The following is a 14790-nucleotide window of genomic DNA, read 5'->3' on the forward strand; positions in this document are numbered from 1 at the left end:
CAGCAGTTTTCAGCCAGAAGTCCCCCCAATTTGGGGCCAAATTTTTTCTTTCCAAATTGTCCAGGTTTGGGCTGCAAATTTTCGTTTTTCAACATCAAGTCAAAATGTTCTCCAACCAAGAGCAGATCCGCACTCTGCCCTTCCCCAGCAGGGCGCCAAACTGAGCCTGGTCAGCCCCCGCACTGGAGCTGGGCGGTGTCCTACCTCGATGCGGCCAGTGTCGGGCTGGAAGCCGCGGGAGGGGTCCTCGGTGGTGACGCGGCACTGGATGGCACAGCCATTGATGCGTATGCTGTCCTGCCGCAGGCTCAACTCTGCCAGGCTCTTCCCCTCCGCGATGTGGATCTGGGCATGCACCAGGTCCACGCTGCCAAGAGAGAGGGAGAGGAGGGCTTGTGTTAATCATCAACTGACCACAGCAGCGCCAGTGTCCGCCAGAACCATTCTCACCAACCTAACCTCCTCTGTGGAGCCCAAGTGTCCCTGATTAACCCCCAAATGGGGTCTCTGATCCCCAGAGTCTGTTACTTCATGTGGGGCCCCCATAATGTCCCACATCACCCACCATAGCCTCTCCTCCTCCAGTGTCCCCCACTGTCCCCACAGGGCTGGGGATCTGCGGGTGCATTGATTCTATCGCCCTTTGGGATCACACAGGGTTTTCTATCCACCAGTTTCAAAGTCATTGGCAAACACAGGCCAGGATTGGAACCCCCATTATTATAAAAAAGGGGAAACTGAGGCACGGAGTGGCAAGACAGTCCCCTCCCTGCTCAGGGCCTCAGTTTCCTCTCCCATCCTTTGTTTATTGCTCTAAGGGGCAACGACTGTCTTTCACTGTGTGCCTGTGCACTGCACAGCATGACTGGGCTCCGGGTCTGTGTGGTGCCCAGCACAATGCCCCTCTCCCGTGATCTTAGGACCTCTGGATGCTACAGAAATACTACTTACAATCATGATAAGTTAAGCCTGTGTTTAAATGCTGTGTTGAACAGCAAAGGGATTACTCAAGCAGGTACTTAACTACAAGCTCTTATGGGACTGTTTTTAAAAGGCCGTTAGGAGCCTAAAACCTATTCACTTTCAATAGGATTTGGCCAAGTAACTCCCATGAAGGCCTTTGAAAGCTGCCCTCGACGTGCTTTGCTGAACCGGGGCCACAAAGCTGGGATTTTAGCCAGTGATTGTGCTTGTGTGATGCACAAGCCAGGCCCAAATCCAGCTTGCAGGCCCCAGCCAGTGCAATTCTGAACACGCCTCAGTGGGAGCGCTCAGAAGACAGGGAGCTGTTTTTACATAGTCCCATAGAGCCAAGTTCAAGCATTCAAAGTCATGAGTTGGGCCTCCCTCCCCAGGTGGGGAGAGGGAGGGCGGGGGAATCACATTTGATTTAATTATCAAGAGATCTTAAAAAAAACACACAACAAATTTGGAGGGTTTATTTGCTTCTTGATTTTGAGCCTTTAGAAACTCACAGTTGAAGGTGGGGCTAATATTCAACCTTAAAGCATTAAATATGTAGAGTCCTGCACCAATACAAAATTTATATCCGCATCCAATCTGCAAAAATGATCCGCAGATATAAAGCAGAGATCCGCGAGCAGATATCCGCGGATTTGCAGGGCTCTATAAATATGCCAAGTTTAGCTCAATGACCACTGAGGGAGAAATTTGGGGTGGCTGCAAGATCTTAAAGAGGGACAAAGGAAAACTGAAGGATCAATCATTCCTAAGAACAAGATCTACCAGCTACATTGTAGCCTCAGGACAGACAACACAACAAAGAGTACGCCAAAGAAACAGAGAGCAGCTAACATCAAGGCATCCTCAAGTCCACGATCCTCTCTAGCTTGGCGAGTTGGGTAAAAAAAACCCACAAACACACAGAGAGGTTTTCCAGTGCATTGGCTAGTTTGAAATAACAAAATAAAAATTCAGTCCAAACTGATTGTCTGGTAAATCAAGACTGAAGAAGTTTGTTTGGGGTTGAACTAAATCTTTCACTTCAATTTTGTCGAAACAGAATGTTCTATTCAACCAAAATCATTTCCTCTCCTCCCCACCCCGCTGTTTTATTTCGATTGAACTTTTTGAAAACGTTAAAGTCAAATTAAAGGAAAATTTGAGACAAAAATCTGTTCTGAATGTAAAGAATTCCCCCTGCCCTCCCCAAAATCGGCCTTTTCAACACTTCTTTTAATTTGGGGAATTTCTTTCCTGAAATTAACAATTCTGAAAAAAGTCGACAGAAATTCATGAAATGTTTCAGTGTTACTGAACGTGCATTGTTTGCTGAAAAGCATTTCACCTGAAGAATTCCACCCAGCTCTATGAAGGCACGTGCTTAGGCCAGCTACTTCTCAGGATGGTGAGTAGATTTTAATAATCTGTTCATTGCATTAGAATTAAGGAGGGCTCCCAATATTCTGCTGAGCGCCACCTACAAAATACACTCCCCCCACTGTCAGGGCTCTGCCTACAACATAAGCTCCGGCCTGGCATGGTAAATTCTATCAAAGTTTGATTGATGAGAGGAGCATTATCTGGATTACCATGATGCCCTGGCACTAGGCACTGTACAAACAGAACAAAGAGATCAACCCTGCCCCTAACAGCTGACAAAGAGTGTCAGTTCTGTTGGGCTCAGCTCCTTCTGGGGTCCAAAACAGTATGGGACCATCCTGTTCACCCAATTTGACTCGGTGGAGAATCTACCCCAGTCACTCCTGCCTGCAGAGGAGATCTGGCGGGTGAGCTAGAGCTTAGCTTTTGGGTTTCAACGAGTTTTAGGTCACAAAGGACCAATAGATCATCCAATCTGACATCCTGTATAGCACAGGCAATTCTATCTCAGCCAGTTCCCTCTGAATTGAGCAGAAAGACTTTAGTTAGACCAAAGCATTTCAAAGCCAGGCAGAGAACAGGGGAGCTGAGGGTCCTCCAATACCCGAGGCCCCTGCTCTGACAGGGAATCGCTGCGATTAGCCATGCCCAGCTAATCCCAGCAGGCGCCCCGTGTCCCATGCTGCATGGGGAGGTGAAAACACCCCAAGGTCCCTGCCAACCTGACCAGGGGAAAATTCCTTCCCAGCCCTCAATCTGGTGATCAGCTGGACCCTGAGCATCTGGGCAAGATCCACCAGCCAGGCAGCTAGAGAGAACTAGCTGAACCAACTCAGCACACGGGACCTGTCTCCAGCTGTGGCCGATCCCCAATGCTTCAGAGAAACACATCCAGTCTTGATTTAAAGGCTCCACATGATGGAGAATCCACCCCATCCCTGGGTCAGCTGTTCCAATGCTGAATCCACTTTCCACTTAAAAACACCTGGCCTCACTTCTAACCTGAACTGGTCCAGCTTCACTTCCCAGCCACGGGATCTCATTCTGCCTCGAAGAGCTCTCTGCTCTCCAAAAGCTGCTCCCGCAGATTAGAGTCCAGGACCAAAATACCCTCCTACGACAGTTAAGAGATGGGATTGGTTTGGAGCTGGACAAACAGGCTGGAAATCAGGTGCAGATATTTAACAGGGAGGGGGATTAACCATTGAACATCTGACCCAGGGACAGAGCAGATCCTCCAGCACATGGTGTCTTCAGGTCAAGAGCATATGTCTCACTTTAGAAGGTTAGCCCTAGTTCAACAACACTGGACTGGAAGTCAGGACTCCTGGGTTCCACTCCTGGCTCTGCCACTGACCTTGGACTAATCCCTTCATCTCTCCGTGCCTCTGTTTCCCCTCCCACCCTTTGCCTATTCAGACAGTGAGCCTTGGGGGCAGGATCTGTCTCTCACCGTGTGTTTGAGCAGGGCCCAGATCTCAGCTAGGGTCTAGGCAGCCTCCAGCATGGCAGGGTCCTGGTGTGTGACCAATAACACAGAATCATAATGATAAGGACTGAGGTTTTTACAGCACCATCAAAGTGACAAGCGAGCCTTCAATGCTTAGTCAATAGGACAAACGCCTGACGAGGGCTCTAACAGACACCGGCCCCTGCAACATGCACACGTTACAGGGTGATCGATATTTTGTGATCTATGGACTCAAAGCTGGGTTATAAATTCAGCTGTTTTAAATACACCTGCCTGTAGCAGCTCAGATCTTGCCTTCACATAGATAGAGAGATTCTGAGTGGGGCCTAGTGAATAGAGCAGAGCGGGAGCGGGAGACGGAGAGTCAGGACTCCTGGGTTCTCTTCCCAGCTCTGCGATTAAGGGGTTAGTGCATGGAGCTGGGAGTCATGTTTCCTGCTCTAACCCACTAGACCCCACTGTCCTCCCAGAGTCAGGGCTAGAACAAAGGCGCCCAGTCTCCCAGCTCTAACCACAGGCTGGGACTGAGGCACATGGCTTTAATAACGGGGCTATTTTAAAACAGAGCCAGAAACTCGCAGAGTTTAAGGCCAGAGCGGACCATGAGAATCTGCCCTCCTGTGTAGCACAGGCAGACTGTCACTCAGTTCCCCCTGTATTGAGCCCAGCCACCTGGGTTGCCAAAGCACCTCCCAGCAAGGCAGCCAATCTGGAGAATCCACCGCTTCCCTTGGGAGTTTGCTCCAGTGTTTAATCTCCCGCACTGCTAAAAACTGGTGCCTTATTTCTAATCTGAACGCGTCAGACGCCCTGAACTCAGGCAGAAATATTAAATGCTTTCACTCACAGGAGCGCGATCTTCATTATTAGTGTTAGAGTTGTTCCCAGACACCCCCAACCAATCACAGCCTTGTTGTGCCTGGTGCTCCACAGACTTACAGTGAGAGACAGTCCCTGGCCCAAAGAGCTCGCAATCTAAACAAGGAGTGGGAGGGGAAACTGAGGCAGGGAGCGACAAAGGGACTTGCCCAAGTTCAGTGGCAGGGCTCTATACAGGACCCACAAGTCCCAAGACCTAGCCCAAGGCCACATCTACTATACCACACTGCGTCTGCTGAGTCAGAGTGGGTTATCCCAGCAGGCTGGGACCCCAAGGGACTGCAGGTCGGGATTGAGGGGCACCAGCAGAGCTGTAGGGGAGCCTAGGGCGGGCATAGCAAGGGGCTGTGGGTTGGGACTGAGGGGCATCGGCAGAGCTGGGGGGCGTGACCAGGGCTACAGTTTGTATGGCAATGGCAGCTCCATGATGAAGCTTTGCCTGTTACCTGCCCCTGTCCAATCACGTCCCTCATTTTTACGGACAATGGATTCAATGCTGTTCCCCCCACCCCCCTGCCAAATACAGGGTGACTGACAGCACTGTTGCTGGGGTTACCACCCCAGCTGTACAGACAGACAGAGCATCTGGGAACCTGATGCCAGGCTTTGAGCCGTGGCATGGGGAGCATGGGAGTCTGGTCTCTTTGGAGCCAGAGGCAGGTGAGCTCTGATTTAAGCAGCTCACACTCTCAGCACACGGGGGGCGCTCCATTCCCAGGGGAATCTGGAGAGTGACCCTAGCCCCTAATTAACAGCCCCTAAGGGTAACTGCTGACTGCAGGGGAGGGGGCAGCAGTGGATAGAAATGAGGGGACAGGGAATGTGCCAGGAAGGTGGCAAATTCAGGAACAATCAACAGGAAATGCTTAATGCGGTGCCCCTTCATCCCAGGCTGATTGCTGGAAGCCAGGGCCTTGTCAGATTATTCCCATTTGGAGGAGAAATAGGTGGTCCCAGTCGGCTATTTCTTTGGTGTCATCCTGTTCATTTACTAAGCATACAGAGAAAGTTTTGTTCCTTGAACACAGGACGAACAAAGAGCTTGCCTTGGTCTGAAATTCCCCCGCAAGTCTCCAGCCAGTCCTGTGCACAAGAAGCCCTGTCTCTCACTCAGGATCACTCTTGTGACTACCTTGCTCACTATTTGGCTCTCCCATCCAGATGCACACAGATGCAACCATTCAACACCCCAGCCCCAGAACCCGCAATCAGGAAACCCCTTAGACTACACAATTTAGCTTCTGATCAACCTTGCCAGGTGGAGCACTGCCTTAGACTTCTCCAGCTCTCTCACTTCAAAAAGGAGATTAATTGCTTTTCCTTCTATTTAGCCTAAAAGGCGCTTAGCACACTTATCAGCTGTAGCCAGGTCTATAAATCAAAGGCCTCCTGGATGGCAGCTATTATCACCTTCCAGTGGAAGGACACACCACCAAACTGGCTTGGGGAACTCATCACTACAAGATCCCACTGCTATTCACCGTGCCTCAAAATGCTAGAACGAGGGAGACCATAGCAGGGACGCTGGAACAATGTGTATAGTGGGGGAGCTGAGAGCCATTGAATCAAACTGTAACCCTGGACGGAAACCACTTCAAACCAGGGGGTGCTGCCACACACCCCGCTCCCCGAGTTCTAGCACCTCTGGACCACAGCCCACTGGGCTGATCAGCACTGTCTAATCGTGCTCCCCCACCTGGTGCTTCTTGTCTTATACTTAGCCCAGACCGTCTTTCTGTGCTGGGTCTGTACAGCACCTAGCACCGTGGCTCTGTGACACGCAATACAAATAAGAAGTAATTGGTTGAGCTTACACAGAACTCAACAGGATGTCTCAGTCTGTCACTCCATAACTTGAACACTGCCTCTGAGCCATTCCCATCCTTCAGAGAAGGCCCTAGGAGCAGTGGCCAGCACCCTCTGGATTCTGAGGCATGGAGGATACACGAAGACCCTGACAGCCCTTCAGCACAGCCCCAGGGTACAAGCCTGACTGTCCCAGAGCTCCCCTGGCCCCAGAGCCCAGCACTTCCACCTCAGCTTCCCCATCACACTCTTCAGCCTACTTCCCCTGCGGAGGTAACCTAGCCCAGCAACCGAGTTGCTCCAGGGAGTTCAGCCCCTTCCCAAGTCACCAAGTCCCTGCAGCCAGCTCTAAGACAAGAGAGCCTCCAGCCTTCCTCCTTTCAGGCAGGGCCCAGCAGCAACACTCTGTCCTGCTGTCTAGCCACCTGGGCTCCAAACAGCCCAACAACAGGGGCCAGCTCTAACCACCTATCACTGCAGCAGCCTCAGCCAGCTCCTGGATCTCCCCCAGGCTCCTTACCCCCAAGAGAAGCAGCCCATCTGCTTTCCTCCCCAGCCAACCCCCCAGTGCTGGGCTCTCCCCGGCTTCAGTCTAGCCCTCTGCACAGGTGTAGCGGGGCCAGGCTGGCTTACCCTTAAAGGGGCAGGCCACCCTGTTACAGCCAGCTTCAAGCACCTCTGCTGTTGTCTGTGGATCAAACAGCGGGTTGCTGGCACCAATTCATGCTTCCCAGCAGAACAATCCCCCATCTCATCTCTGCCCACCCTCCCAACAGAGTGTAACATGGTGACATCCAGAGGCTTAATAATGGTGGGGAGGGGAAGACCACACAGCCCCTGGCCTGGGGGGCAGATTGGGGGGGCCCTGCCATGGGGGAAGGAGGATTGCGGGCACACAGAGCCCTGGCGTGGGAGGGAAGGGGGGAATGCGGGGTGATTCCGAGCTCCTACCATGGGCGAAAATATGGGACCCTGGAATGGGAGAATGGGGGGAGGGAAGGCAGACCCCAGCCATAGGGGAGGAGAACGGGGACCTTGGAATTGGGGGAGGGGAGCCCCCACAGGGCCCCTCCCATGGGGAGAAGGTGGGAAAGGGGAGGAATGGGGGACATACAGAGCCCCTGGCAGGGGACAGATTGGAGGAAGTTGCAGGGAACGCTTGAAATAGAGGGGGCTGGGCAGATGGCACCCAGGGAGCAGTGTGGGGAATGGAGGGATGCCAGGGGCCCTGGTGAGGACAGAGCACTCGACCAACAGAAGCTACGAAGCGTGCGACCCGCTAGTAGCAATTCCCATTAGTAACGGGGACAGCAAGCGAAGCAGGAAGGCAGCACATTCCAAAGTGACCTACGGGAAACACTTCTTACGCAGCCCACGCTTAGCCTGGAGTACACGCTCCCACTAGACCCCGCTGCTCTTCCCCCAGTCACATGATGTAAGAACAAGGGGCAGCCAGCAAAAGGTGGAAAATTCAGAAGTGTGCCGTGTGGGGAACTCCCTGCCACAAGACACAGTTGAGATGAAGAGCTGAGCAGGATTCCACAAGGGGACTATCCGGAGTGAAACTAGTAGGAGTTTAAAGACCCATCAGGAGCTGTGGGTTCGGTTTAACCCCCTTCTGCTCCAAAGCTTAAGGCAACTGCTTACACAGGGGTCCCTCACCCATGAGATGCAGCCACCTCTGGGGTGGGGCACATTACCTGTTTATACAGGGAGCCTTTGCCATGCACTGAGATGCAGCTGTCTCTGGGGTGGGGCATGCGGGTTGTTTACACAAGGATCCCTCATCCGGCACTGATATGCACACTCAAATGAGACTGTACAACACTATTGTCCTCCCAACATTACCGTATGGCTTGGAACCATGACAAATGGTGAAAGTGCATGTTAGGAAGCTGAATGCATTTCACCAGCTTGGTTTGAGAAGAATATTGGGAACTGATTGGTGAGATCGTGTAACCGATGTGGAAGTGCTCGGCCACACAGTCAGCAGAGTGGGGACTCAGTAATTGGACAGAGTTGGCTATGGTGGTTTGGCCATGGACCCAGGTGGCCCTGTGGCAGAAGCACAAGGTACATCTTCAATTGGATTCCAGCTGTAGGAATGAGAAGGAGTGGAGGACAAGGACTGACCAGAGGCAGGATGATAGAAAAGGATGCTGCCCCCATGAAGACAACTTACGATGGAGCCAAACACCTTGGTCTGGACAGACAGCAGTGGGGAAATGGGTTGCGCCAGCAGGCACAGGAGACTCTATGGGTATGTCTACACTACAGTTCGACACCCATGACTGGCCCAGCCAGCTGACTCAGGCTCACAGGGCTCAGGCTAAGGGGCTGTTTAATTGCACTGCAGACATTCAGGCTTGGGCTAGAGCCCAGACTCTAGGACCCTGTGAAGTGGGAGAGTCCCGGCTACTGCTTAAGCCCAAACGTCTATACTGGAGCTAAAGAGCCCTTTAGCTCAAGCCCAAGTCGGCTGGCATGGGCTAGCTGGGGGGTTTTAACTGCAGTGTAGACTTACCCTCAGTGTAAGTAAGATTCAGTCACTTCTGAGGTGGGGCAGGGATTCCCTTGCCCAGTACTCAGCTGTAGCCACTTCTGGGGTGGAGCACAGGGGCTGTTTATACAAGGACCTGGCACTGAGATGTGACCACCTCTGGGGTGGGGTAGCTGTTTATAGAAGAAATTTTGTAGGAAATTTCCCCTAGAGGGCAGTTATTCTATCGCTCCCCATTAGGGGGGTCTTGCACCTTCCTCTAACAAAGCTGATGCTAGCTGCTGTTGGAGACAGGATGCCAGCCTATATGGGCCTCTGAATCACATTGCACTGATCCCCCTCCACACATAAGGGAAACTATATCTGTTGACCAGGTGGGGAAACTGAGGCAAAGAAAGGCTACAGGATATGTCCAATGTCAGTAGGAGAGCTGAGAAGAGAGCACAGGAGTCTTTACTCCCAGCTCCCCCTGGTCTAACCACTAGAACTCACTCTCCTCCCAGAGGTAGGATAGAACCCAGGAGACCTTAATCACAGGCCTACCAGCTAGCTGTCTGTGATGGATTTCCAGCTATGCTGGGGAAAGACAGATTGGTTTGATGGGGGCAGGGGGCTCCGGCTGAAAGGTGCTAGAGAAATTTTAGCTCCATGGAGGGAGCCAGGTCCATTGTCCTGTCACGAATAAATGCCCATCAAATAGCGTTATCTCCCAAAGACAGGCGACTGCCTCGCACAATGCCAACAACAAAGCTGCCTGGTCGCTGTAGCTGAGATGGGGCCATCTATGGGAGCACGGAGCAGACACAAGTTAATACTGCCTCGCAATCACACAATGTACATGCCTATAATGTGTCCAGTGCAGGAAGTGGTAGGGAAAGGGGGGCAGATACCAAGCTATATGGGTCTTTTGGGCTGATCTAGGTGAGGGACATATTGGCCTGAGATGCAGATGCCTCTGGGGTAGGGCATGAGAACTGTTTATACAGGGATCCCTCTTCTGGCGCTGAGATGTAGCCACCTCTAAGGTGGAGGGGTGGGGGTGCTGACTATATAGGGACCTCTTATTATTTTGGGGAAGTTCTATGGCCTGTGTTATATAGGAGGTCAGACTATGTGATCACAATGGGCCCTTTGGGCCTTGGAATCTATGAATCCCTCACCCAGTGCTGAGATGCAGCTGCCTCTGGGGTGGGGCAGGGGGTTGTTTATACAGGGATCCCTCACCCGGTGCTGAACTGCACCTACCTCTGAGGTGGAGTGTGGGGGCCTTTTATAAAATTACAGCTGTTGCAGGAAGAGGAGGCAGGAGATGGCTGCCAACACTGGATAATTCAGCAGCCTATCTCAAAGTGCTTTACAGCTGCAATTAAGGCTCATAGCCCCCTAGGGAGGCTGGGAATAGCTGAGAGGGCCCCCCAGCAGAACACAGAGGTTAAGTGACTAGCCCAAGGTGACCTGGTAGAGCTGGAATTAAAATGAGTTAGTGCCAGCGTGCCACATCCCCCGCCTCTAGCCAGGCCCCCCTGAAGAGAGAACAGGACGGGGAAGGCCTTCACAGGAGCAACGAGGTCTGTGGCTAGAACTTTGAAGTGGGAGCCAGGACTCCTGGGTTCTGTACCTCGCTCTGGGTGGGAAGTGGGGTCTAGTATTTTAGAGGAGTTGGAAGCTAGATACTTGCCCCACCTTTGGGAGGGGAGTCAAGTCTACTGGTTGGGGGTAGCTGGGATGCAGGATGCCTGGGTTCTATTCTCACCTCAGGGGCAGTGGGGTCTAGTGCTCAGAGGCCTGGGAGTCAGGACTCCTGAGTTCTAGCCTAGTTCTGGGAGGGAAGTGGTATGCAATGGTTAGAGCAGGGTGTGCTTGAATGGCACAAAGGGGCTTTTATTTAATGGAGAAGTCCATTGTGCATGAATGCCATGTCTTCTCCCTGGGCCCTGCTCTCATCCCTTATCAATGGTTCCCTGACAAGGCTATTTAGCCTCTTCTCCTCTTGACAAATTGGTTCCGAGCCGGATTTATTTATTTTATGCAGGCCCAACAGTCCTTAGATTGCTGTTTGGGCCTTTTAACGCGGTGATTAATTGGGAAAGGTTGGAGTTTTTTATGTTCATTAAAGGTTACAGGATAAATATGCAAATATCTCAATTTGAAGAGCTAAGCGCATCATAAAAGAAGCCTGCACACTGGCCCCAGTGTGGTGATAAATCTAGCTACATATTACCAAAATAAAAATAAACTAGATCTCCTATTAAAGAAGCCCGAGAGGTGGGTTGTTTGAGCACTGACAGTAGGATTCAAAAGCTCTTTACAGGGTAAATCCGCTGCCATCGTATAGCTTCGTTTTTATCTGCACTCGTCGCTATAGTATGGGAACCTTGCAACCACAAATGCGTAATTGAAATGGGAGGGGGGGCCCACTGTGATCGATCAGGGCCCCAATTGTTTTGTGTCCTGCACATATTCCCGCTTGAGATCGGGGAGACCCTGCTGCTCCGGGTGCTGCACAGACACACAAGAAGAGACAGTCCCTGCCCCAAAGACCTCAAAGTCTAAACAGACAAAGGGCTGGAGGGGAAACTGAGGCATGGAAAAGAGAAGAGACTTACCCCAGGTCAGAGGCAGAACAAGGAATTAGAACCCAGGAGTCCTGACTCCCACTCCAGTGGCCTCGCCTCTAAACCAGACCTCTTGATATAACTTCACATTGCCCCCTGAGGTGAAAGGAAATGTGATCCCCATTTTACAGATGAGGAAACCGAGGCACAGAGCAAGGAAGGTCATGCAGGGGGGCCAGGAATTGACCCCAGATCTCCAGGGTCCCAGCTGGGTGCTGTAACCCCAGCCTGAAAGTCGACTTAGCAAACAGCCCAGAGTTTCTTGGGAGTCTCAGGTCTGGCCAGCCTGCCAGGTGTTTGCAATGGTAAATGCTCTGAAGTTATAAACTGGGCTGTGAACCTGTTCTGAGGATAATTATAGTGATCCAAGGAGACAATTATAATTGTTACAGCAGGAGACAGCAGGTGGCACTGTTTCTGGCAACATGGCAAGTTGTGTCAGTGAGAGAGAAGCAGGAGGTCTAGTGGATAGCATAGGAGCAGCGGGGACTGGAGTATGATCCAAACTTGGGACAACTAGCAGAAAATCTTCCCAGCTTCCGCTCCTATCGCTTCTAGCTCTAAAAACAACTCTCGGCAACATCTCCTCCCTGCCAGAGGGCAAAAGGGCCTTTAATTTGGATAAATACAAGGTTTCCGGTGTCAGATCTTGGGCCATCAAGGATACCAGAGGTGACATCGGCTAAGCCCAGCCAAAAGCAACATGCGCAGCTTCGCGGTTCTGTGGCAGTCTGCAACAGACAAGAGGTTTGGAGAGAACCGAGAGCCCTGTTGGGACACTGCAAGTCAAAGGAAGAGCTGCAGTGGATGATGTGTTGTTTCAGCAAAGGACCTTGAGATTTGACACAGGCTTTAATATAGTGTTGCATGTTCATATGATAAATATTTTATACTGCACCCGCCAGAGTGACAGCAAGGCCTGTGGTAAGAGAAATCAGACAGGCTGCCAGCACGTCACACAAATCAAAAAGCGCTCTGACATTCTCATTGCTTGTTATTAGGAGTATTATGGTAGATTCTACAGACCCCAAGCGGTTGGGGCCTCTGCTGCGCCGGGTGCTGCACAGACAGTGACAGACTGCGCCAAGGAGCTTCCAGTGGAAATATGCAAAGGGGGGGGAGGGGAAACCAAGGCATAGAGAGGGGAAGGGACTTGCCCAGGGTCACCCAGCAGGTCACAATGGCAGAGCTAGGAACAGAGCCCAGGAGGTTCTGATTCCCAGTGTACTCCTTGTTCTAACCACTGAAGCCTATTCTCTCCCTGGCACTAGGAACAGATCCTAGATGTCCGGACTCCCAGGCCGCCCCTCTGACCACTACACCTGCATTTCCATCCCAGAGCTGAGGATAAAACCCAGGAGTCCTGGCTCTCAACCCCACCCCCACCTGCTCTAACAAGCAAAGTACATTGCCTCTATTATGCAGCAAGGCACTGAACACGAACCACACGTTTAGAAAGAATCATTCTAGGGGAAGGTTGTCTATATACTTGCTTTTTGTGTATTTTTATGGTGTATTGATCTCAAGGGACAGTAATTTGCCTGGCGTGTGCCAAAGCATGCAAGCAATTATACAGCTCAGACTCCTTCTCAGCCAGCTCCCTGGAGCTGAGGTGATAGCGAGGGATCTCAGCGGAAATGCCAGCGTATATAGCTAGCTCCAGGCACTGACACACATGGGGATCACATGCAGAGTTTAGTAAATGTGCGTGCAGTGTATATTTAACAGGCATGTAACATATTATACCTGTATGCCGCATATAACACTTGCACACACTACATTAAACAGGCACCCTGCATATTACATATGCATGTAATATATTATATATTATAGTTGCATGCAGTAAATATATATAATATACTACATGCAGTATATTAAATAAGCACAAAGTATATTACATCTGCATGCAGAAAATTACCTGTGCATACAGTAAACTATCTGTGCGTGTAGTATTTGAATCTTTGCATGCAGTAAATACGTAGCTGTGTGAGGTATATTACACATACCTGCAGCATATATATTACTACATATGCATGTACTGTGTTTGCATGCAGCATGTTACATACGCATGCAGTATATTTAACAGGCACTCAAAATATGTACACAATGTATATATCTGTATGCAATATATTGCATATGCACACAGGATATTAACTATCCAAACAGTACATTATATTTTGATGCTCTATATCAGGGGTTCTCAAACTTTTGATTGGTGACCCCTTTCACACAGCAAGCCTCTGAGTGCGACCCCCCCGCCCTTATAAATTAAAAACACTTTTTTATATTTAACACTATTATAAATGCTGGAGGCGAAGTGGGGTTTAGGGTGAGGGCTGACAGCTCGCAACCCCCCACGTAATAACCTCATGATCCCCTGAGGGGTCCCAACCCCATGTTTGAGAACCCCTGCTCTATATTAAATAAGCACATAGTATACTAGATCTGCATGTTGCATATATATGAGCACGCAGTATATTGCAGTACGAACACAGTATACGTGTGTGTGTGTGTAGGTACGCAATCTATTACATATGCATACTGTATATTATGTTTGCATGCAGTATATATATATATCTTGGCATGTGGTAAATGACCTTTGCAGGAAACATATTAGATTTGGAAGCTGCATATATATGCACGCAGTATACTGCAATGTGCACACAGTACATCTATAATGGCATGCAGTCGATTACATTTGCACTGCAGCAGCCCCATTGATTTTCAGTGCCACCAGATCTGTTTGCTTCTGGATTTCCTGCCACCTCAAATTAGATTCCCCCCAAGAAATGAGGCAAAATTATCTCTGCTAATGCTGCAGCGACCCAGCCAGGTGCAAGGTGGCTGGCAGTTTTGGATGGCTGGGCCAGATAATGAACACAGTACATTCTGTGTGTCTGGCCCTGACCTCAGAACATAGCAGTTAAGCCTGAGCAACCTTTGCTGTTAAGGAGAGACCAATTCGTTTGCACCAGCACTGGAGAATTAAGAAGAGCAGATGGAAACTTTCCAAGGGCACAGCTGGGAAAGGAGAGAGAGGATCCTAGTGCACGTGCCCACAAAAACAATCGCACCCAACACCTATCAGCTGCCCAGTTGTCTCCAGCAGGGGGCAGACACACCGACCCCAGCCTGATTCTCTCCAGCTGGGGGCAGCAGACCCCCCACCCCCAATG

At 50.7% G+C, this 14790-nt stretch overlaps 1 protein-coding gene across 5 annotated transcripts in view; it reads right to left on the minus strand.

Moving 5' to 3' along the window:
• Positions 1-14790, minus strand: part of PC (pyruvate carboxylase) — a 230986-nt gene that overhangs the window by 79976 nt on the left and 136220 nt on the right. For all 5 annotated transcript variants that reach the window (XM_074957840.1, XM_074957842.1, XM_074957841.1 and 2 more), the window contains one exon: positions 205-367. In XM_074957840.1, the coding sequence (XP_074813941.1) occupies positions 205-367 (163 nt within the window). The remainder of the gene's footprint in view (positions 1-204; positions 368-14790) is intronic.

This window comes from Natator depressus, chromosome 7, assembly GCF_965152275.1.
Source record: "Natator depressus isolate rNatDep1 chromosome 7, rNatDep2.hap1, whole genome shotgun sequence".
Lineage (NCBI taxonomy): Eukaryota > Metazoa > Chordata > Testudines > Cheloniidae > Natator > Natator depressus.